Source organism: Rana temporaria, chromosome 1 (genome assembly GCF_905171775.1).
Source record: "Rana temporaria chromosome 1, aRanTem1.1, whole genome shotgun sequence".
NCBI lineage: Eukaryota > Metazoa > Chordata > Amphibia > Anura > Ranidae > Rana > Rana temporaria.
Window position 1 is genome coordinate 150,970,345 of NC_053489.1, and position 24,050 is coordinate 150,994,394.

A 24,050-nucleotide genomic window follows, 5' to 3' on the forward strand; every position below is an offset into this window, starting at 1 on the left:
TTCTCAAACGTACGTCTGGCCGGCGCATTTTTTTACGTCGTTTGCGTAAGGCTTTTTTCGGCGTATAGTTACCCCTGCTCTATGAGGCGTAGATGAGGCGTACTAATGTTAGGTATGGACGTCGGAACAGCGTCGGATTTTTCACAATTTACGTCATTTGCATAAGTCGTCCGTGAATGGGGCTGGACGTAAGTTACGTTTACGTCGACTAGGCATTGAGCGGGCGCAATTTAATTAGAAAAATCGACGTGATACTGAGCATGCGCGCGCATGCGCCGTTCGTTTAAAACGTCAATCACGTTGGGTCACGACACATTAACATAAAGCACGCCCACACTAGCCTAGTTTGAATTACGCTGGCTTACGCCGTATCAGATACACTACGCCGCTGTAAATTAGAGTGGAAAATGTTTCTGAATACGGGACCTGCCGCTCTAAGTTACGGCGGCGTAGTGTATCTCAGATGCGCTACGCCCGCCTAAAGATAGGCGATTCTACGTGAATCTGGGCCTTTGAATTTAACATTAGCATAAATAGATGGTCCAAAACTGTGGACCCTGGCTGTAATCACTTGAAGCCATAATCAATTACATTCTATATTTTTGTGGAAAATTCCATCCCAACCTTCAATCAGTGTAGGCAACAGTTCAGCTTAAAGCGGATGTCCGCTGAAAAAAAATATATTAAGAGCCAGCAGCTAAAAATACCGCAGCTGCTGACTTTTAATATGAGCACACTTACCTGTCCCGGACTCCAGCGCCGTCCGCAGCAGAGGACGAGCCATCGCTTGTCACTCTGCTGCCCCCCGCCATCCTCGGTGAGGGAACCAGGAAGTGAAGCGCTCCGGCTTCACTGCCCGGTTCCCTACGGCGCATGCGCGAGTTGCGCCGCTGTGTTCTGGGAGCCGAGTGTTCCTAGAACACAACGGGGGGGGGGAGGGGGATTGACGTCCTGCCCGCAGTCTACCCGCAGACTATGTGGCCGGAAGTGAGTGCAAATACCTGTACACTTTAGGGTGGAGCTCCGCTTTAAAAGCATAAATCATCAAGTGTTTTCCCACTTTTGCACCAAAATTTGTATAATGCTTACTTTATATTTTATTATATGTTCCACGTTTTTATTTTTATTTTTTGGTATGCTGTGTGAATAGGAACACATAACAAACATATACCCTAGGTTCATACTTCCACATTTTGTACGGGCAGTGTTTGCGCGAGCACGGTAGTGGCTGTTGTGCCTGTGTTTCAGCAAAGAAAATGCATGTACTTTTTCAAAAACGTGACTGCAGGAAAATCGCATCGTCTTTGGTCAAACAATGAATGGCAGTTCTGCGCGTCTCCTAAATGCACGTACACACAATCAGATTTTCTGACAACAAATGTGTGATGGCAGGGTTGGTTTGTATGCTCCTTCGGACAATTGTTGTCAATCATCACATGAGGGGCTTTTTGTCCCCTATGTGATAAAAAAAAAGTTAAGTTTAAAAAAAAAAATATGAAAACTGTTAAAAAAAAATTAGGCTCACCCACATATACACAAATGCTAATGTAAACACATGCATCAGAAGTGCCTATGCATGAAAATGTAGATTGTGATACACATGCTATGTATAGCAATATTTCCAGCACCAGACCTCCTCCGTAACGCTAAACTGATGACCTATAGGGGGCTTTTAAAGGGTTGCCTATGAAAAATATAGGGTACTGAAGCTTGTCGCCATTTCAAGGGCACCAGCAAATTTAAGGTTTGACATGTTGGGTATCTCTTTACTCCTCATCATGTATATTGTACCAAAAATTTGGTAATTTATTGCGGTTATGTGTCCCAAAATTAACTTTAGTGTATTTTTTACTGAAATGTTGAGTTTCTTGGACCTTTATGCTAATATCCTGTGATATAAAAAATTGTAACTACCACTATTTTATTCTCCAGGGTCTGCTTTCAGAAAAAAAATAATGTTTTGGAGGGGGGATTATGCAATCTTGATTTTTTAAACGTGTGCAAAAAAAAGAAAAACAGCAAAAACCGACTCTGGCAGCGAAAGGGTTAAAGAATGATTTCTAATCGGACACTACATAGTGTGAGAGCTGATTTGAGACCTGTAAGGTCACATGAGCCATTTATTTCCTCCAGCTATATCCATATGTGATGTTCTTAAACACTGTAATACTAATACTTTAATTGATATACAGTGCGCAAGTACATTGTTAGTGAATTGTATTACTGCTGTTTCTATTTTGCACAGGCTAAGTGTCATTATTTGCTTAGCAGCTTGCTGGCCTTTTCACAAGGCCATGGTTTCATCAGGTTTGTTGACACGTTGCTTAGATACTCAGAGATAGCAGCAGCATTATAGTTACTATAGCAACAAGTGGACGCCAGCATTCCTCTGCAGCAAAGAAGGAGAGAACATCAACGCTGAGTGAAAGAGTTCATGGGATTACCAATATTATATGCTGAACAGGTGAGGAAATTCTGGTAATAATCTGTTTATCAGGGTGACAAGTCCAGTCTCAGCTGTCCTCATACACTGTCCCTAAATATCATGTCTCTCACTCTCCTTTTTATAGGTATGCTAGAAACTGGCTTGATGGCCTGATTAAATGATTTTGTTTTTATACTAAAGAATGTTATATACTTTCTTTTATTTGTAAATAGTCATTTGTAGTAAATAGGCTCGATAGGTTTGTAGGTATATAATGGCATTGACTTACTAAAGAAGTAGAGACTATTCACTTGGCAAAAACCAAGGTTGGTAAATAAGGTGAAGCTTTGTTCACTTTTAGACCCCTTTCACACTGAAGTGTTTTTACAACGTTTTAGCGTTAAAAATATCGCTATTAGAAAGCTCATAAAACGCTCTCCATGCATCTCAATGGACCCTTTCACACTGAGTGAAAAAAGCATCTTTGGAGCAGCTTTTGGGCGCTGAAAAAAACGCTCCAAAATCGCCCCTCTCCATTGAAATGAATTGAAAGCGCTGTAAAAACGCCTTACCCTTTCACACTGAGGCACTTCACTGGCGGGGCGTTGAGAAAAGTCCTGCAAGCAGCATCTTTGGAGCAGCTTTAGGGCGCTGAAAAAAGCGCTCCAAAAACGCCCCTCTCCATTAAAATGAATTGAAAGCGCTGTAAAAACGCCTTACCCTTTCACACTGAGGCATGGCACTGGCGGGGCGTTGAGAAAAGTCCTGCAAGCAGCATCTTTGGAGCAGCTTTAGGGCGCTGAAAAAAGCGCTCCAAAAATGCCCCTCTCCATTGAAATGAATTGAAAGCGCTGTAAAAACGCCTTAACCTTTCACACTGAGGCATTGCAAAAACGCCCTTAAACGTAAGACCCCTTTCACACTGGGGCATTTTTCAGGCGCTTTAGCGTTAAAAAATGCGCCTGTAACGCGCCTGAAAGAAGCTGCATCTGCAATCCGAATGTGAAAGCCAGAGTGCTTTCACACTAAAGCGCCTGAAAAATTCCCGAAAAACTATCCAGTGTGAAAGGGGTCTTAGCGTTAAAAAAAATGCCTGTAAAGCACATGAAAGAAGCTGCATCTGCAATCCCAATGTGAAAGTCTGAGTGCTTTCACACTGAGGCGCTGCGCTGGCAGGGCATCAAAAAAAGTCCTGAAAGCAGCTTCTTTGCAGCACTTTAGAAGCGTTGAATACACCGCTCCTAAAGTGCTTCTTCCCATTGAGGGAGCTTTTTTTAACACCAAAGCACCTGAAAACTGCCCCAGTGTGAAAGGGGTCTTAGCGGTGCTTTACCAGTGTTTTTCGGACACTGGCTGTGTGAACCTGCTCTGAAAGCACTCAGGCTTTCACATTGGGATTGCAGATGAGGCTTCTTTCAGGCGCATTACAGGCTTTTTTTTTAACGCCAAAGCGCCTGAAAAATGCTTGAAAAATGCCCCAGTGTGAAAGGGGCCTTAGAGTCTTAGCGGGGCTTTACCAGGACATTGGGATTGCAGATGAGGCTTCGCTCGAATAACGCTCAAAAAACGCCCCAGTGTGAAAGGGGCCTAACACAAAACAATCATGTACTAGCAAAAATCCTTTATATTTTAAGCATTTGCCAACAGGCCATTTCCCTCCTACATGTAAAAAATCATATTTTTTTTGCTAGGAAATTACATAGAACCCCCCAAACATTATACATTTTTTTTTTTTTTTGCAGAGACCCTAGAGAATACAATGGCAGTCATTGCAACTTTTTATCTTGCACAGTATTTGCGCATCAATTTTTAAAACGTGAAAAACAGTAAAGTTTGCCTTATTTTTTGTATAATGCGAAAGATGAAGTTACGCCAAGTAAATAGATACCTAACATGTCACGTTTCAAAATTGCACACGCTCGTGGAATGGTGCCAAACTTCGGTACTTAAAAATCCCCATAGGCGACGTTTTACATTTTGTAACTGGTTACACGTTTTGAGTTACAGAGGAGGTCTAGGGCTAGAATTATTGCTCTTGCTCTAACGTTCGCAGCGACACCTCACATGTGTGGTTTGAACACTGTTTTTATATGTGGGCGGGACTTACGTATGCGTTCGTTTATGCGTGCCAGCACGCGGGGACAGGGGCACTTTAAAAAAAAAAATGATATTGTTAATTTTTGTTTCAATTTTTTAGTTTGACACTTTTTTTTAAATACATTTTTTTTTTATTACTTTTATTCCACTTTTATTCCTATTTCAAGAAATGTAAACATCCCTTGTAATAGGAATATGGCATGATCGATCCTCTTTACAGTGAGATATCGGGTCAATAAGACCCCACATCTCACCTCTAGGCTGGGAAACCTGAAATAATAATAAAAACACGATCTTGGCTTCCCAGTCGAAGAGACGCTGTTTGTTTGAATGCAGAGGCCAGGAGTGATATCATAACATTGCGCCCGACCTCCGACGATCATAGAGACTCGGACGAGCATCTGGTCCACCGGAAATCTCTATGGTAAACATCTGGGGCCAGCGGATCCGTTCTCCAACTCACCGATCGCATCAGTAAGTCGGTAGAAGCACCGGAGAGCGGCAGGAGGGGGGGACAGCCGCTATGATCATTCTTAGGCTCCATTCACATCTATGCGACAAAACGCCCGACGCCGGACGCTTCTGCCGCTAGAGGGGAGAATTCCCATTGCTGTCTATGGAGATGGTTCACATCTCATAGACGCCGAACGCCTGTCGCCTGAAAAAAAGTCCCGGACATTGGCGTTCACCCATTGACAGCAATGGGAAGAATCTGAAAAAAAAAAAAAGATACACACTCGCGGCAAAATACGCCGCGTACGCCGCTGTCGCATAGATGTGAATGGAGCCTTACGGTGTAGGAAATCTCCGGCTGAAAAAGCTGATGTCTGAATGATGCCTGTAGCTGCGGGCATTTTTTAGATATCCCCACTCAAAGCCCAGGACGCAGTGGCGGCTGGTGCTCAAAATTTTTGGGGGGCGCAAACGAAAAAAAAAAAATTGCAGCCTCACTGTGCCCATCACATGCAGCCACTGTGCCATCAAACGCAGCCACTGTGCCATGCCACCAAATGCAGCCACTGTGCCATCAATTGTCACCACTGTGCCATGCCATCAAACAGCAACTGTGCCATCAATTGTCACCACTGTGCCATGCCATCAAACGCAGCCACTGTGCCATCAATTGTCACCACTGTGCCATGCCATCAAACGCAGCCACTGTGCCATCAATTGTCACCACTGTGCCATGCCATCAAACGCAGCCACTGTGCCATCAATTGTCACCACTGTGCCATGCCATCAAACGCAACCACTGTGCCATCAATTGTCACCGCTGTGCCATGCAACACAGCAACTGTGCCATCAATTGTCACCACTGTGCCATGCCATCAAACGCAGCCACTGTGCCATCAATTGTCACCACTGTGCCATACCATCAAACGCAGTCACTGTGCCATCAATTGTCACCACTGTGCCATGCCATCAAACGCAGCCACTGTGCCCCTCAACTGTTGCCACTGTGCCAATTGTCACCACTGTGCCCTTTAATTGTCACCACTGTGCCCCATGATGCCACTGTGCCCATTGTCACCACTGTGTGCCCCATGATGCCACTGTGCCCATTGTCACCACTGTGCCCCATGATGCCACTGTGCCCATTGTCACCACTGTGCCCCATGATGCCACTGTGCCCATTGTCACCACTGTGCCCCATGATGCCACTGTGCCCATTGTCACCTCTGTGCCCTTTGTCACCACTGTGCCCCATGATGCCACTGTGCCCATTGTCACCTCTGTGCCCTTTGTCACCACTGTGCCCCATGATGCCACTGTGCCAATTGTCACCTCTGTGCCCTTTGTCACCACTGTGCCCCATGATGTCACTGTGCCCCTTTCCCTGTAAAAAGCACTTACCTGAGGATTCCATGTGCTCCCTCGATGTCTTCTGCCGCTGTGGTGAAGCTTCAGCCAATCAGGTTCCTGATAACCAGAATCCGGGAACCTGATTGGCTGAAACGGCCGTTTGTCTTATACAATGAGCGCAGATTGCCTGCGCTCAGAGTATAGACAGCTGAGAGCCGGAGAAAAGCCTATCAGAGCCGCTGGCTTTGATAGGCAGTTCCCCTCAGCCATAAAAGTTCTTAAAGGGCCCGTTTTTTTTTTTTTGTGACTGTGGCAGGGGGGGCGGCGCCCGTGCGTCCCTATGGACGGGCCGCCACTGCCAGGACGTCATATGACGGCCAGCCGTCGGCAAGTGGTTAATTTCCCTTGCTTCTATATTCAGCCTAGCGTTTTACAATTTACTAACATTTACTTTGCAAATTGAAGATTCACTTTGTTTTAGAAGGGCTGTGTGTAGCGGAGGTATCTGGGGGTAGACTCATCTGGAGAACGGTGATGCTCAGGGTTGGGTGCCGACTGTGGTGTGCTGCCCAGTTTGGGGCTGTGTGACCAGGTCTTCAGGAGGGAGGAGAGGTGCATGAATCAGCACCACCTTGTGATCTCCTCAGCTCCCTGCAGTTCTGTTAAAAAAAAAATCCTTCAGAACTTGATCTTCCTGTACTTCTGGATAGTGGCAGTGGTTTAATGCCTTGTACACACGACCGGTTTTCACGACGAGAAAACTGCCCTTTTTTATATTGGTCGTGAAAACAGGTTGTGTGTATGCTCCCTAATAGTTTTCTCAACGAAAAAACTGACTGCAAAAGAATTTAAACCAGCTCTCTTTTTTCTCGTCAGTCTTTTTCTCGTTGCGAAAAACGATAGTGTGTATGCTTTTCCGGGGGTAAAAAAACGTGCATGCTCAGAATCAAGTATGCAGCCCAAAAGCAGCCCAAAGGGTGGCGCTATTTGAAAGGAACTTCCCCTTTATAGTCCCATCGAACGTGTTGTACATCACCACGCTTTGGTCGGACGGTTTTTTGCATGAACGTGTGTATGCAAGTCAGGCTGGAGAGGAATCACGTCGGGAAAAAACGTTGTCGTGTGGTCGTGTGTACGAGGCATGAGAAAGTAATATTGAGCAAAAGCCGACAGAGAGCATGGTGACGCTTCCGCCCCGAGCGTACAGCGCATGCTCCGTCGGGAAACTTTCCTGACGTGCATTGCGGCAAATGACGTCGCAAGGACGTCATTTGCTTCTAAGTGAATGGTGTCCAGCGCCATTCACGTTTCACTTACGCAAACGCCGTGAAATTCAAATTTCACGGCGCGGGAAGGCCGGCTATACTTTAGCATTGGCTGCCCCTACTATTAGAAGGGGCAGCCTTGCGCTAAAAGTAGCCGTACGGAAACTCCGTACCTGGCTTGCGCGGGGCCCGCGCAAGCTTGTGAATCAGTGGTAGTATGCAATTTGCATACTACACGCTGATACACAATGGGAGCGCCCCCTAGCGGCCCCCGCAAGAATGCAGCCTAAAATCTGCGAGACATAAGAGCCTTTTGCCGCGCAGATTTTAGCCTGCAGTCGGTGTAACGAGGTTCCTGAATCAGGAGCACTCGTTACACCGGAGCAAGTAAGCACTTGCGCTGCGTAACCTATGGTTGCGCGGGCACAAGTGCTTCTTGAATCTGGGCCAGTATTATTAAAGCGGGAGTTCACCCATTTAAAAAAAAAAAAAAAATCTCCCCTTAGCTTCCTGCTCGTTCGGTCTAGGGGAATCGGCTATTTATATTAAAATAGGTGCAGTACTTACCCGTTTTCGAGCTGTATCTTCTTCCGTCGCTTCCGGGTATGGGTCTTCGGGAGCGGGCGTTCCTTCTTGATTGACATTCTTCCGAGAGGCTTCCGACGGTCGCATCCGTCGCGTCACTCGTAGCCGAAAGAAGCCGAACGTCGGTGCGGCTCTATACTGCGCCTGCGCACCGACGTTCGGCTTCTTTCGGAAAATCGTGACGCGATGGATGCGACCGTCGGAAGCCTCTCGGAAACCTGTCAATCAAGAAGGACCGCCCATTCCCGAAGCCCATACCCGGAAGCGACGGAGAGGATGCGTCTCGTAAACGGGTAAGTACTGCACCTATTTTAAAATAAATTGCCGATTCCCCTAGTAATAACGAGCAGGAAGCGAAGGGGGAAAAGTGCCCTCTAAGGGTGAACCCCCGCTTTAAGTGGTCTTGCATAGCAAGAGCACTTATTGTTATCTCACATATATATTATTATTATTCTTATAGCCAAATTTGCCCCCCTAACTCCTCCCACAGTTTTTACACTACATAGACGAGTAATATATCGAATCGTGCGGATTGTTCCCGATCGGTGGGCTATTACTGTGTGGAAAATTTCGCCGAATCGTTCGCGAAATATTGTAATTTTTGCGGCAAAATTTTCCCATAGGAATGAATGGGGAGCGGTAGAGTGTGGGATTTCTAAAAATGAAAAATCATTACATGATTTGCAAACTGCGACCACACCCTCATTTTCAAGCCGACCTACACAAATCTTATATCAAATCGTTCAGCTATCCCTGCTGCCTCCACACGTGTTCACGGCTAAGTGATTGATCAAACCGTTTTCACAATATGATAATTTGTTTGAAACCTACGCCATCCATTTTTTCAATGGAAGTCAATGGAGGTCAAAGTTTAGAAAACTAAAATCATCTTTGGAATTTGTAAACTGCGACTGTGCCTTCAATTTTATTATTTCAGAGACATACTATACATCAAAATGTAGGTCTGGGTCTTGTGATTCGTAAAATATAAAGATATTCGCTGTACGATTCATAGTTTTTAGCAACCAGTCCATAGCAACCAGTCCATAGCAACCGTCTATAGCAACCAGTCCATAGCAACCAATCCAGAGCAACCGTCAATACCAACCAGTCCATAGCAACCAGTCCATAGCAATCAATCCATAGCAACCAGTCCATAGCAACCAGTCCATAGCAACCAGTCCATAGCAACTGTCCATAGCAACCAGTCCATAGCAACTGTCCATAGCAACCAGTCCATAGCAACCAGTCCATAGCAACCAGTCCATAGCAACCGTCCATAGCAACCAGTCCATAGCAACCAGTCCATAGCAACCGTCCATAGAAACCAGTCCATAGCAACCAGTCCATAGCAACCACTCCATAGCAACCCATCCATAGCAACCGGTCCATAGCAACCGGTCCATAGCAACCGTCCATAGCAACCAGTCCATAGCAACCGTCCATAGGAACCCGTCCATAGCAACCAGACCATAGCAACCCTCCATAGCAACCAGTCCATAGCAACCGTCCATAGCAACCAGTCTCTAGCAACCACTCCATAGCAACCACTCCATAGCAACTGTCCATAGCAACCATTCCATAGCAACCACTCCATAGCAACCACTCCATAGCAACCACTCCATAGCAACCACTCCATAGCAACCGTCTATAGCAACCAGTCCATAGCAACCAGTCCATAGCAACCAATCCAGAGCAACCGTCAATACCAACCAGTCCATAGCAACCAGTCCATAGCAACCAGTCCATAGCAATCAATCCAGTCCATAGCAACCAGTCCATAGCAACCAGTCCATAGCAACCAGTCCATAGCAACCAGTCCATATCAACTGTCCATAGCAACCAGTCCATAGCAACCCGTCCATAGCCATCAGTCCATAGAAACCAGTCCATAGCAACCCTCCATAGCAACCGGTCCATAGCAACCAGTCCATAGCAACCAGTCCATAGCAACCGTCCATAGCAACCAGTCCATAGCAACCAGTCCATAGCAACCACTCCATAGCAACCCATCCATAGCAACCGGTCCATAGCAACCGGTCCATAGCAACCGTCCATAGGAACCCGACCATAGCAACCGTCCATAGCAACCAGTCTCTAGCAACCAGTCTCTAGCAACCACTCCGTAGCAACCACTCCGTAGCAACCACTCCATAGCAACCACTCCATAGCAACCAGTCCATAGCAACCAGTCCATAGCAACCAGTCCATAGCAATCAGTCCATAGCAACCCTCCATAGCAACCAGTTTTTGATGGGGCAAATAGGATGGTGCAGTTTTGATGGGGTAGTTTTTAATGGAGCAGTTTTTGATGGGGCAATGGACCGAACTGGCTCAACACACTGTTGGATCACATTTACATCTCCAGGGGCACCGTCTCCAGTCAGGAGTATTGGTGGAGGCAAGACCACGCCGCACAATTTCCCCAGAAATTGTATCTTTTCTAGTTATTGTTATTATGATACTGATGATAATCATTTATCATTAATTATTATGTGATAACAGGCTCAATTCACAAACCGTTAACACAAGTATTAGAATACAAATTTTTTGCCATTTGATTGTGATTTCCAATCTACTGTATTTTAGACTTATTGTTGTGTTAGCTTTTTGAGCTGAGCATAGTAAATGTTCCACCATTCTAATTTTGGTGTATTCTAGTGCGGTTACCTTTTTTATCCTTTATAATTATTTCACAGATATACATTGCTTGAAATTAAGGCTTTTGAGATTATGAGCTATTTCACTCTGAAAACCAATATTATATAAACCAAAATAACCAAGTCAGCAGAATGCACAAATTGCTTCCATGATTTTCCACCATCTATATTTGAAGTTTGAATGGAAAATACAAAAGACTAGCAATGCTTTCTGGCTGAACTCTGGGAATTAGGCAAAATGCCCTCCCACACTGCAAGTGTTAACTGCTGGTAAAGTTTAGGAATCAAATAAAGAATACTTACCCAAGGGTCTTTATGCACGGGCATTCCGTCTGTCCATTTTTTATCCATCTGTTGATGGGTAAATTAATGTAAATTGATGATCTTACGTTTACATCTGTGTCCATTAGGGAAGCGGATATAAACAGACGTAAACATACAAACGGTCTGTTTTTACATCTGTTCTTGCATTGGTTGTTAGGAGCTGGCACGCTGGCATCTTAACTAGTGACTGATCTCTGCTGTCCATAACAGGAATGAGTGATTGGTTGGAAAGGAGCCAGCACCTACCAGTCATGGTCCCCACTCTTTTTCTCCATGTCCAGGATCACGGTGCCCCGGTGTCACCATGGCAGGCTGTGCTGTAGATGTGGCCACACTGTCCCAGCTTTCTCTGCCTTCTCCTGGATGCTGACACCCCCCAGCAGCACCTCTCTTAATGCAGCACCTGGTGCACATCCCCCCCCCCCCCAGTCCCTAGTTTCAAGCCTGGAGCTTGGTACCAATCACTTAATGTGTTCATTCAAGAAAGGAAGGGACTGGTAAATAATAGATATTTACTGAACCCCTCCCAGCTCTCCATCCAAAACATCCCCTTTTGTGCCCACAGCAGCTGTTGGCGGGAGAGGAGGAAAGCTGGTAGTGCTGTGGGGGAAATGGGCACACAGTGGGGGGCCCAGATAGCAGGGGAGTGGGGGAGAAGATGCAAAAATAGATCCATGTGTGTTGCGATGCACTGCAGTGTGGGTACATTGGCTTTGGGGTGACAGTGAAATTGAATTACACCACAATGCACTGCAGTACATGTGTTGCTGTGCATTGTAGTAATGTTCAGTTTTAAAAAAAAAAATATTTACCACACGTTAATGGAATGTACAGATCCCTGATGCTCAAATCTGATTATATAACCCACTCTCATGTGACAGTGCTCTGGTCTAGGGGAAGATCATTAAGGAATGATGTCACTGCCATCGACTCCCATAGACTTGTGAAGTGCAGACCTCGGACTGGTCCCGCTAATTAACCCAGGTTCTGATCCCAAATGTGTGCAAAGTAGCCAGTCACATTTTCAGACAGATTCGCAGTGTTCCTCTGAAGCCTCGTACACACGTCCGAGGAACTTGACGGGCGAAACACATCGTTTTGCTCGTCGAGTTCCTTGTGAAGCTGCCGAGGATCTCGGCGAGCCAAATTTTCCCATTGCCGTCGAGGAAAAAGAAGACATGCTTTCTTTTTGGCCCGACGAGATCCTCGGCGGTTTCCTCGTTCAAAAGTGTACACACGACCGGTTTCCTCTGCAAAAAAAAAAAACCCAGCAAGCTTCTCGCTGGTATTTGCAGAGAAACTGGGCCGTGTGTACGAGGCCTACGTCTTGCACACAGTGAGCAGGCCAATAGTGTCTTGTGGTTTTTATTGTTTATAGAACTGGAATACGGATTAGGGTGAGTCTTGGTATACCCAGAACTAATGCAAACTTGGTTAAGGACACTATCTTTCAAACAGTTAACTTCTGAAGAAAAAGGCTTTCAATGTAGAAAACGTGAACAATTCAGCACTCGGGGAGCCCACAGTGGAAATAGGCCTAGCTACAGAATCTGGAAGAGTATCTCCAACAAAAAAGAGCACAATTGCAACCATCTCTTCCCAGGATTTCTCTCTGGCCTTTACTCACTGTGCCACTGCATACATAGATGACTACTTTTAGTATCAACCAACACTGTACTGTGAGCCTCCAAATCCTTCCAAGACTTTTCTCCAACTTTTCTCCAACTGTTCCTGCAGCTTGTAGATGATTCTTTAGCTCTTCCCTGAGCCAGAACCACTAAGAATTGTCCTGCAGCTGGTCAAAGACCTTGGAACGTTTAACAGCACTTCCAGGCTGGGTCAATCTCTAGCATAGGACCCCGCTGCTTGAGGCTCCAGACCTTATATACACCCTTCAGGGCCCTGCCGGTCACTCTCCTGACAAGGATTTATCTAAAGCTGTATACATGACCAGCTTGGGCTCTACCCCTCTCCATCCAGTATGTTCCAGCACATTCTTGAAAGACAGGAAGAGACAGGCAAAGCTGTAGCTGCAGAACCCAAAACAGACCAAATTAATTGAAGCCAGATCCACTGACTACAGCCGGGCCTAAAATAAACTACATTTACCTACATTCTACCTAACCTTGTAGTATAACTAGTAGGGTGCTACACTTGCATGAAAGTGTAAATCCTGTTTGAAGCATGCAGGAGCCCACCAACACAGGCCTTAATGTTCTCTCAGCATGAAGAATCCTGCTGACGAATATTCATTTACAATTTGCACGCAACAAACAGTTAAACTACTACCAAGATCTGCCCAGCCACAGAACAGGAAAACTGGATTTTTGTACTGTAAAATATTTTTAATAGAGCTCTTGAGGAACAAAGGATTCTGAGATACAGTGGAACCTCGGATTGCGAGTAAAGCGATTAACGAGCGTTTCGCAATACAAGCACTGTATTTAGAAAAATCCAAACTCAGTTAGCGAGCAGGATTCAGGCCAAAAGTGGTGTGCAGTTCCGCGTTTGGCCTAAGGTGGGGGCACCAGAGCTGAGCGGAGCCGAACGGTGACGTTCGCAGCCGATTGGCGCCGTTTGGAAATGCACAGAAAGGCCCAAGGACAGCTCGGCTGACTTGGGGAAATCTTGCAAAGGCTCTGGAACCTTTCCGGCCATTTCCGCGCCCCCCCCCACCTCATACCGCATGCGGTATTGCATGCCATTGAAGTCAATGTGGAACAAATTATTTTCGTTTCCATTGACTTCAATGGGTAAACTCGCTTTGATATGCGAGTACTTTGGATTACGAGCATTCTCCTGGAACGGATTATGCTCGTAATCCGAGGTTCCACTGTATTTGGGTTATACTGCCCCCTATAGGAGGATTTGGGCACTGCCTGGTATAACCCCTTCCACTCCTAGTATGCCTAGGTTTTGGGAACAAAGCAGTACCAAGAAAAAGAACATAAATACAAGGGGTAAGGGTTTGTGTCCCTCAATGAATTCCAATATTTATTTTTTTATGTTGAGTACCAAAAACTTGTTCATCGAGCAGCACAGGATTCAGAGACAATTGGGATGTCCAAAAGCAGTCCAATGGAGAAAAGAAAAAGCTAACAGGCCCACTCTAAAACAACAGAAGATTGCAGGCTGCTAGCAGCTAAAACATCTGTCTGAAGGACTTTACTCCCAAAGCTGGCATCAGATGAGACCTGAGCATCCACCTGGTAAAATGTAGAGAATATGATTTTGAAGACCAGAAGGCAACTTGCAAAAAGCATTCACGGATCTACACTGAGCACAATTATATACACAACACTTTTGTGTTTGCCCCTATTTATCATGAGCTGACCTTAAAGATCTACAACTTTTTCTATGTACACAAAAGGCCTATTTCTCTCAAATATTGTTCACAAATCTGTCTAAAGCCTTGTACACACGGTGTGATCGTTGGACGACCGTGCATCTGATTTTTGTCACAAGGGCGTGTGCAGGATTTTGTCTAGCATACTAACTATTCGCAAATTGTTGTTTGGTAAACACAAACGTAGTGAACCAACGTACTATGAGTGTATAAAGAGGAAGTTCATTTCTCAAGAGCCACCCTTTGGGCCCCTTTCGTGTTAGTAGCAGTTTTGTGAGCGTTGATTCGCGGTTTTCAGATCTTACAAAACAAATGCTTTTTAAAATACGTTTGGCATAACTTCATCAATATCACCAGCAAAGCAGCTTCATTATTATCCCATTAAAGAAGATGAGAATTTTGACATTTCATAATTTGCTTCATCACAAATGTTAATTCTAGATTACGAGCTGTAGTTTACAAGACCGAACTCTTCCAACTCGCTACTTGATTCCGAGCAAGCGTGGTTGTACTTTTGACTTTTGTGTGACGGATTTCTGTACTAAGTATCCGAAAATCAGATGTTGAGTTCACATAAGACAAAAGTTCTGTAGCCTGCACATTCAGTTTTTGTCTGATGTAAAAATCAAATCGGCTGTCAAATGCAGCGTACTAATGATCCAAAAATCCGCAGACAGCCCATCTTCAGGCTTTTCCCTTCTGATTTTCGTACCCTGTGTACGAGGCCTAAATCTGTGTTAGGCTAGGTTCACACTGCTGCAAATTCTTTTGCGAATTTGAGCCATTGCGATTGCTCAAATTCGCAAGTCATTAAAATAACATTGTTTTCCATTAGTGCCGTTCACATCAATGCATTGCGAATATAAGCTGCGGGAAAAAAGGGTCCTGTGCGAGTTTGAGACGTGTGCGATGCGAATTCAGCTCTATAGACTGGCATTCCCTGAAATTGCGGCCACGAATCGTGGCAAATTCGCTGCAGAAATGCAGCTGCGAAATCGCGGTAAAATCACGATTTTTTCTGCGATTTTTAATTCGCAGCATTGTGATGCTAGCCTTAGTGAGCACTTCTCATTTGCTAAGATAATCCATCCACCTCACAGGTGTGGCATATAAAGATGCTGATTAAACAGCATGATTTTTGCACAGGTGTGCCTTAGGCTGGCCACAATAAAAGGCCACTCTAAAATGTGCAGTTTTACTGTATAGGGGGTCCGAAAACAAGTTAATATCTGGGGTGACCACCATTTGCCTCATGCAGTGCAGCACATCCCCTTCCAAATAGTTGATTAGGTTGTTGATTGTGGCCTGTGGAATGTTGGTCCACTCCTCTTCAATAGCTGTGCGAAGTTGCTGGATATTGGCAGGAACTAGAACACGCTGTCGTACACGCCAATCAAGAGCATCTCAAACATGCTCAATGGGTGACATGTCCAGTGAGTATGCTGGCCATGCAAGAACTGGGATGTTTTTAGCTTCCAGGAATTGTGTACAGATCCTTGAAACATGGGGCTATGTATTATAATGCTGCAACTTGAGGTGATGGTTGTGGATGAATGGCACAACAATGGGCCTCAGGATCTCGTCACAGTATCTCTATGCATTAAAAATGCCATCAATAAAATGCACCTGTGTTTGTTGTCTATAGCATATGCCTGCCCATATCATAACCCCACCACCACCATGGGTAACTCAATCCACAACGTTGACATCAGCAAACCACTCACCCACACAACGCCATACACGCTGTCTGCCATCTGCCCGGTACAGTGAAAACCGGGATTCATTCATGAAGAGAACAACTCTCCAAAGTGCCAGACGCCATTGAAAGTGAGCATTTACCCACTCAAGCCGCACCTGTGAGGTGGATGGATTATCTCAGCAAAGGAGAAGTGCTCACTAAAGCAGGCCATACACGGTCGAATTTCGAACAAATTTTCTTTTCAAAATCAGAAAGTTTTTTTTTTTGTGATCCGATGATGCCACCATTGATTTTCGAAATTCTGCCGACCAAACCTTCATGTTGCTGGGAATATTCGTTTCTCTCCGGGAATATTCTTTTCTCTCTGGGAATATTCTTTTCTTGCACATGCGCATTTTTTTTCTATTACATTTCTCGCACGATTCTCCCATCATTGATCAGAAAATCATTTGTTTTTCCAAAAATTTCCAATGTCGTATTTCTAAAATTTGTTTGCTGCACGAAAACTGCCTGTTGCTGCAGCCCACTAACGGTGCGAAATTCGTACGAAAATTCTTTGATACGATTTTCGAAAGAAAATTCTTTCGAAATTCGAACCGTGTATGGCCGAATTCGAAATGAGTATTGGACTGCAAAACATTTGGAAGGTGTGAACAGTTTATCAGAAGTTTCCCTGTCTCTATATCTGTGAGTTGCAAGGCATTAGACAAGTTTTAGTAGTCTTAAGATGGTCATAAATTATACAATTTTCTTATTCTATTTCCTTTAGATTTACCTTCAACTATGTAGTGCAAGGGCTTGCCTTATTGCATACAAATGGAAAGTGTTTAGTTTTGACCTCATATTATATGGTTTTGGTAACTCTAAAGGAAAATTCATGAGAGAAAAAGGCCTAATTTAATGTGCAACAATCGTAGGGTGATACTACGGATGCACCAGTGTTCAGTGTGCCACCGCCCCGATAATGTAGAGTTGAACTAAGGACTAGTGGGTTGGGCTTTAAAGGCACACAAATTTATTGTTGATACAGAAATATCATAAAAACAGTTATCGATATAAAATCACGAGTGATATTGAATTAACAACTGGTTTCACACACAGGGTTCACATTCATTGTATGATTCTTAACATAGAGAGCTTAAATGAAAAGCATAATCATAAGGTAAGTTATATCACGAGTGACCGGGTGGTTATCCAAAGGAACAGGAGGGCTTGCTCAACATGTTGCATGCTTTTGGGGTTAGCGCTTCCTCAGGAGCATAGATATCTCATTCTAATAAGACATATACAAGAAACAACATCAGTCTACAGGTATATGTACAAAAATTATTAAAAAGATAGAAAAAACAATAAAAAATGTATTACATCAAAAATACACAGAAATATACAGAATGCAACACAAGTTGCATGATACACAACGAAATAGAGCAAATTATATGCATACTGTCTTAATACAACAATATGTGACAGAGCAGCAGAACGGCATTCCATAGGGCTCTCAGGATAAGGGGGGAGGAATTCCACAAGAAGAAAGAAGGAAAGAAGAAGGGGGGAAAATCAGAAAAGGAAAAAAAAAAAGAAAAGGAGAGAACGAGAACAGAAGAAAAAGGAAAAAAGAAGAAAAAGAAAGGAAAAATAGGGTATCATAGACCTATGGAGACTCTTATATTGGAGGTATGTGATACAGCATGAAAAAATAGGTATTGGAGTATCCAACATTGACAGTGGGACTTAAAAAGTTAGTCTATATATATATATATAACTTACAAGGGGTACCCCGCGTTGGTGGTAATCAACGAACGGTCTCTTGTTAGCCTAGCGTTGGTTGTAATTCACAAAGGAATATTATTTCAACCAGTTAGGGGAGTAGTATCTGTAAATAGTATTATAAACATGAATAGCGATTTCCAGTGTGTCAATATAAAGTCACACAATTCCATATAAACCCAAAACCAGGGAATTAAGGTAACAAATAAGAAGAGAGGCTTACCATAAACATAAAAAGCAAAATTGCATATGATGATATGGCAGTCAGTTGCTGGTAAGCAATACACAAAGAACCTAGTCCAGGGATATGTTTAAACACTGAGCTGTACACACAGTATAATGGGCCAGACACGAGTGAGCAGATAGGTAGATCTGCCTCAACGATAGCCAACCTGAATGACCTTAATCCATATACATGGGAAGGATAACAGGTAATGGCAATAAAGTCCTATGGAAAAATAAGATAAGGGTACAAATTGAGATGGTATAATAAGGGGAAAAGGAAAATTGTACAAGAAAATTGTATAATGTATGGTGTAACGAAATGACCCGGGACAAACAGAGACTTTGGAAGGATGAGGGGTACTCCTGTACCGGCGTCACCAAGGAGTCTTATGTCTAGGGTCACCTTATGTCCGATAGGGCCATAGGGTGACTGAGAAATTATATCCTAAATTACAGGACAGGGGACATTACTGATAGCTCATATTGCAAAGTGTTGGTTTATTCTATGACTCATCTCTCTGTGTAGACTGTTGACATGCTAATTGAGTCTGGTCCAGGATCTCTAAGTATGTATGCTAAATACTGTTTTGTGTGTGGAATGGAACTTGTCAAGCTGTATGCGGAGACAGAACGTCTGTCTAACGATATGGTTTGAGGGGAATTCATTGTGTGATGGTGTTTTGTTTGAATTCTGTTAATGAAGGAATGTGACTTCTCAGGTGGAGTGATTAGATCATGATAATTATAGCCCGGCGCCGACATGTCTAGAATGTTTAGCAATTAGCCATCTGAAGGTGTATTGAAGCCCCCCCAGGGTGTGAGATGTGGGTGGAGAGTTTGATTGTTCCTTTCATGCTTAAACTGTATATAAACTTGAGAGCTAGCCATTAAAGTTGTTGAAACCAGAACACAGAGCTGTGTGTCTCGTGTCTGGGGGGAATTCTTATGGGTCGTGTTCAGTTGCCTGATTGTGGAGTGTCGATAAGCTGTCGTGGGTTGATGGAAGGTCGTAAACGGTGGTGACCGTTACATATGGCTAGCCTTAGGCAGCTGCTCGCAACTACTCAGGGGCACCATCATCCAGCAAAGATTTTTGAGATTCTTCGTGAGATACAGCCTCCACAGCAGAAAGCACAGAGGCTACTAAGGCTGCAGGCAAGTCAGATATTGATTCACCAGGGGAAAGTGTGTAGTACATGTACGTATTCTGTGGTCAGAGTCAGCAATCAAAGCTGCCATTTGGGCCATGAAATCATGCATTACTGTAGTGAAATCCTCTGAGAAGGGTGCCACTGCCAGACACAATGGAGCTAAGGATGACTCCAAGTAATACAGCCACTTTAGCAGGGGACAGTATTTTAGGCTGTCAGTTTTAGGTCCTTGAAAGGAAGCACTATAAGCTAGGAAATTGATACATCAGGATTGCTTGTCGTGTGTTTGGGATCTAACATGTTGCTCTGCAATCAGATACACCAAGCTCATAATCCTTGGTAAAAACTTAGATAGGCACAAAGCAGGATAGCAGGAGGCGTCAAAGTCACTGTAGATGGTAGCAAGGAATTCTTTGCCGCCTGTGGTTTGGAGCATGTCATTAAGGTGCTACCTCACCCTGAATGGTGGCAACAAGAGCACTCCACCTAGTGATGCAGCACTCAGTACCTCAGTACTCAATGGTTCTAATAAATAAGCTTTAAGTGCTTGGTCCACATGGCCCACTCACAAAGTGAGTCTAAAGACAGGGTCATACAAACAAGAGGCTGTGCCATGGTTCTGGATCAGGAAGCACAGATGGTGGCTAACTAACATAGTACACAAAGGTCTGGAAAGTGCCACAATGTGGTGCTCCATGCCCAATGGTCATGTTTCAGGCAAGTCCAGCTATCATCCAGTGGGGTTTGGTTACAGCTGTTGCGGAGGATACATTGATCTGGATAGGTGCAAAAAAAAAATCTTGATTGAGACATGCTGTGAGTGGGTTATACCAGGCTGGTCACTGCTTTCCATGTCGTAGTGTCCACATACTCCTGTAGATCGCAGTATGACCCAATTGTCACTGAACTCTGTGCCCTTCAATAAAAGACAAAAACAGGGAGTATTAAGTCAGTTGGCTTGTTAGAAATGTGTGTATTCTGCCTCCTAGATTACGCATATGGGAAATACCTTGGTTATGGAAAAAAATATATACCACCATAGGGGCAGTCCTGGCAGATTCGAAAGGATATGGGCACCATGGCTAGATACCCCTGGACTGAGTCCCAGGGAATTGGTGATGTCCAGGTTGTTGCAGTGCCCTGCGGGAGGTCGATAATGGGCTAATGTTGGATAGCACCAGATGAACACTATTAATCTGTACATATCAGTTTGTTGTAAACTTATCAAGTTTAAGGATAGGATGGTTCTGGTGAATGCTAGGAGGATTGTACACTGTGCATGTTGTTTTATTCAAATACAATGTCTGTGCATTGGAAAATAGTTTGAACTTGTTCAATATTTTTGATTTAAAAGAAATGTGTGTATTCATCAGGCACCACATTGCACTGTGCTACTTTAAACAGTGGGGATGCAGCATGCATTTACAGCTTTCATTGCACTGAGCCTGTATTCATAGCACTGGATGTTTTTTTTTTGCTTTTGGTGCCTGAGTACACATTGCCTATAAGATATTTACAAAGTAATTCATATTTAAAGGAGTTGACATACATCTAAAATAAAGGCTGCTATTATATTATCAGTGTTGATTTTTTTTTGTATTTTTCAGGCAGAAAAATAAAAAACTGGACGTTGAAGAAATTTGGCCATTGACAGAAAACACGTAAACTGAACAAAAGAAGTAACACCATAAAGGAAAAATAATTTCAATATATCAAATAAAATGCAAAAAATACATTTGTTTTATAAAGAAGCTTTTCAAGACACGTAAGCTCAAAACATCTTCCCTGATGACCAGTAGCAAAGACATATCTAAAACCATTCAAGGAATAGATGCAAAGCGTGCCAATTCAGTATCATCACGTAAAGCTATCAGGCCAGAAACCGCTATATTAGTAAAAAGATCATCTGCAGGAAGCATGTCACAAAGTCAGGCCAACCGACCAGTCATCCCTCCTCGAAGACAGGGTTTTAAAGTGTGTTACATCTGTGGAAGAGAATTTGGTTCAAAATCTATTGCCATACATGAACCCAAATGCTTAGAAAAATGGCATATGGAGAATCAAAATCTGCCCAAGCATCTCAGAAGACCAGCCCCAGTGAAACCTCAGGCGGCTGCACATAGCTCCTCTAATGATGAGAATGAAGCCGCTTGGCAAAGCTCTCAAGCACAACTTTTACCATGTGGGAACTGTGGTCGTACCTTTCTTCCTGACAGACTTCTTGTGCACCAGAAAGGCTGTAAACCAAAAGACAATAATTTAGGTTCTGCCCATTCCACAGTTAATAAGACTGTAATGCATACCAGTTCATTGACAGCATCTAATACAGCCAGTGGCTTTTCTGATACTAAGATTCCTGACAATCCAACAAAACCAAAAACATTAGTTTGTTACATCTGCGGAAGGGAGTTTGGCACCAAATCTCTCCCAATCCATGAACCAAAATGCCTTGAGAAATGGAAAATAGAAAATGATAGGTTACCTAAAGGACAAAAGAGACCCGTTCCTCAGAAACCTCAGGTGGCTTTTTCTAAAGGGGTCAGCCAAAAAGAACAAAATGAAGCAGCTCGGCAGAGCTTTAAGGATCAGTTGCTGCCCTGTCCAAACTGTGGTAGAACTTTTGCAAGTGACCGACTTCAAGTCCACCAAAGAAGTTGCAAGGTTAAACCTTTAGATTCCAGTGTCAGGAGCCCAGACATGCTCAGTAACACAGCAAAGCTAAAACGCGAAGATGCAGAATTAAAAAACAATAAGGTAAAGAGTTCATTTAAATTCTCTTTGCAGTAGATAAAAAATATAAAATTGTCTAAAACCTCATTTGGAATACTGTTAGAAATGTATAGTAAACTAAACAGAATAGTCTCAACCGCTATTACATAGTGGTAGGTATACATTTGTAAGTAAAGTTTAAAAAATTAGGTTCGATGTTTTGACAAGATGCATATTTATTCTTAAAGACCCACAATTTATAGAAAAATGATCTGTAACTTCTTCAGTAGTGGTTGTGGGATTAATACTAACGTGCCTCAGCACACATTTAAAAATATGATAAAATCACATGAAAAGAGAAATGCAAAGCTGTAAATCTAGTCTTTTTTTTTTGTCTCACTTTCACGTCAGATAATTATATAAGCATTATTTTTCTGTTTGTAGTCATACTGAAAAGCAGACACTGGCTTGAGACTATAATGTTATCTTTACAATTACTTAAAGCGGGAGTTCACCCATTTGTAAAAAAAAAAAATTTCTCCCCTTAGCTTCCTGCTCGTTCGGTCTAGGGGAATCGGCTATTTGTATTAAAATATGAGCAGTACTTACCCGTTTTCGAGCTGCATCTTCTTCCGTCGCTTCCGGGTATGGGTCTTCGGGAGCGGGCGTTCCTTCTTGATTGACAGTCTTCCGAGAGGCTTCCGACGGTCGCATCCATCGCGTCACTCGTAGCCGAAAGAAGCCGAACGTCGGTGCGGCTCTATACTGCGCCTGCGCACCGACGTTCGGCTTCTTTCGGAAAATCGTGACGCGATGGATGCGACCGTCGGAAGCCTCTCGGAAGCCTGTCAATCAAGAAGGAACGCCCATTCCCGAAGCCCATACCCGGAAGCGACGGAGAGGATGCATCTCGTAAACGGGTAAGTACTGCACATATTTTAAAGTAAATAGCTGATTCCCCTAGTAAAAACGAGCAGGAATCTAAGGGGGAAAAGTGCCCTCTAAGGGTGAACCCCCGCTTTAAAGAGCAGGCATTTATGGTGCACTTGTTAAGGCTCCCAAACATTGTCAGAAGTTATACTCTGTTTTTAAAATGGAAGTGATCAATGCAGTACGCCCCGTTTTGACTTTTCTTGAATGTCTTTTCCTAACCTCAGATCTCAAATCTCATGCAAAGTTTGATAGACAATGCCATAACTTTCCATATGCTTTGTGTAGGTCAACTGAAACACAAAGGAAGATCTCATTAAACAGGGAAATTGTATCAGAAAGATTTCCAGCATATACTAAGCCCAGTGTTAACAGGCCTGTCTGTTACTTTAGATAAATGATTTCTATTGTGGAAATGTCTTAGGCCCCATACACACGAGAGGATTTATCCGCGAATACGGTCCAGCGGACCGTTTCCGCGGATAAATCCTCTCGAGGATTTCAGCGGATTTCTATGCGATGGAGTGTACTCACCATCGCATTGAAATCCGCGCCGAAATCCTCTGGCGATGACGTGTCGCGCCGTCGCCGCGATTATGACGCGGCGACGTGCGCGACGCTGTCATATAAGGAATTCCACGCATGCGTCTAATCATTACGACGCATTTGGGGGATCCCTTCGGACGGATGGATCCGGTGAGTCTATACAGACCAGCGGATCCATCCGTTGGGATGGATTCCAGCAGATAGATTTGTTTAGCATGTCAGCAAATATTCGATCTGCTGGAATCCATCCCAGGGGAGAAATATCCGCGGAAACAGATCCGCTGGAGTGTACACACCATAGGATCTATCCGCTGAAACCCATTTGCTGGGATTTTTCAGCGGGTGGATTCTATCGTGTGTATGGGGCCTTACAGTTCAACTAATGAAAGGAGAGGATGCAGCTTTATGCTAGAAAAAAACTGCATAGGCCTCACCTTTCAGAGATAGCTTGAATATGTTTTTTTGTCTGAGACACCCTTCACACTGGGGAGGTTTGCAGGCGCTATTGCGCTAAAAAT

General features: G+C 43.9%; 1 protein-coding gene across 1 annotated transcript in view; it reads left to right on the top strand.

Moving 5' to 3' along the window:
• Positions 1–2,355: 2,355 nt before the first annotated feature.
• The window catches only part of LOC120932073 (zinc finger protein 474-like), a 55,975-nt gene continuing 34,280 nt past the window's right edge, over positions 2,356–24,050 (top strand). The window contains exons 1-2 of the mRNA XM_040344187.1: positions 2,356–2,464; positions 20,955–22,101. Coding sequence (XP_040200121.1) covers positions 21,136–22,101 — 966 coding nt within the window. The 5' untranslated portion in view covers positions 2,356–2,464; positions 20,955–21,135. The remainder of the gene's footprint in view (positions 2,465–20,954; positions 22,102–24,050) is intronic.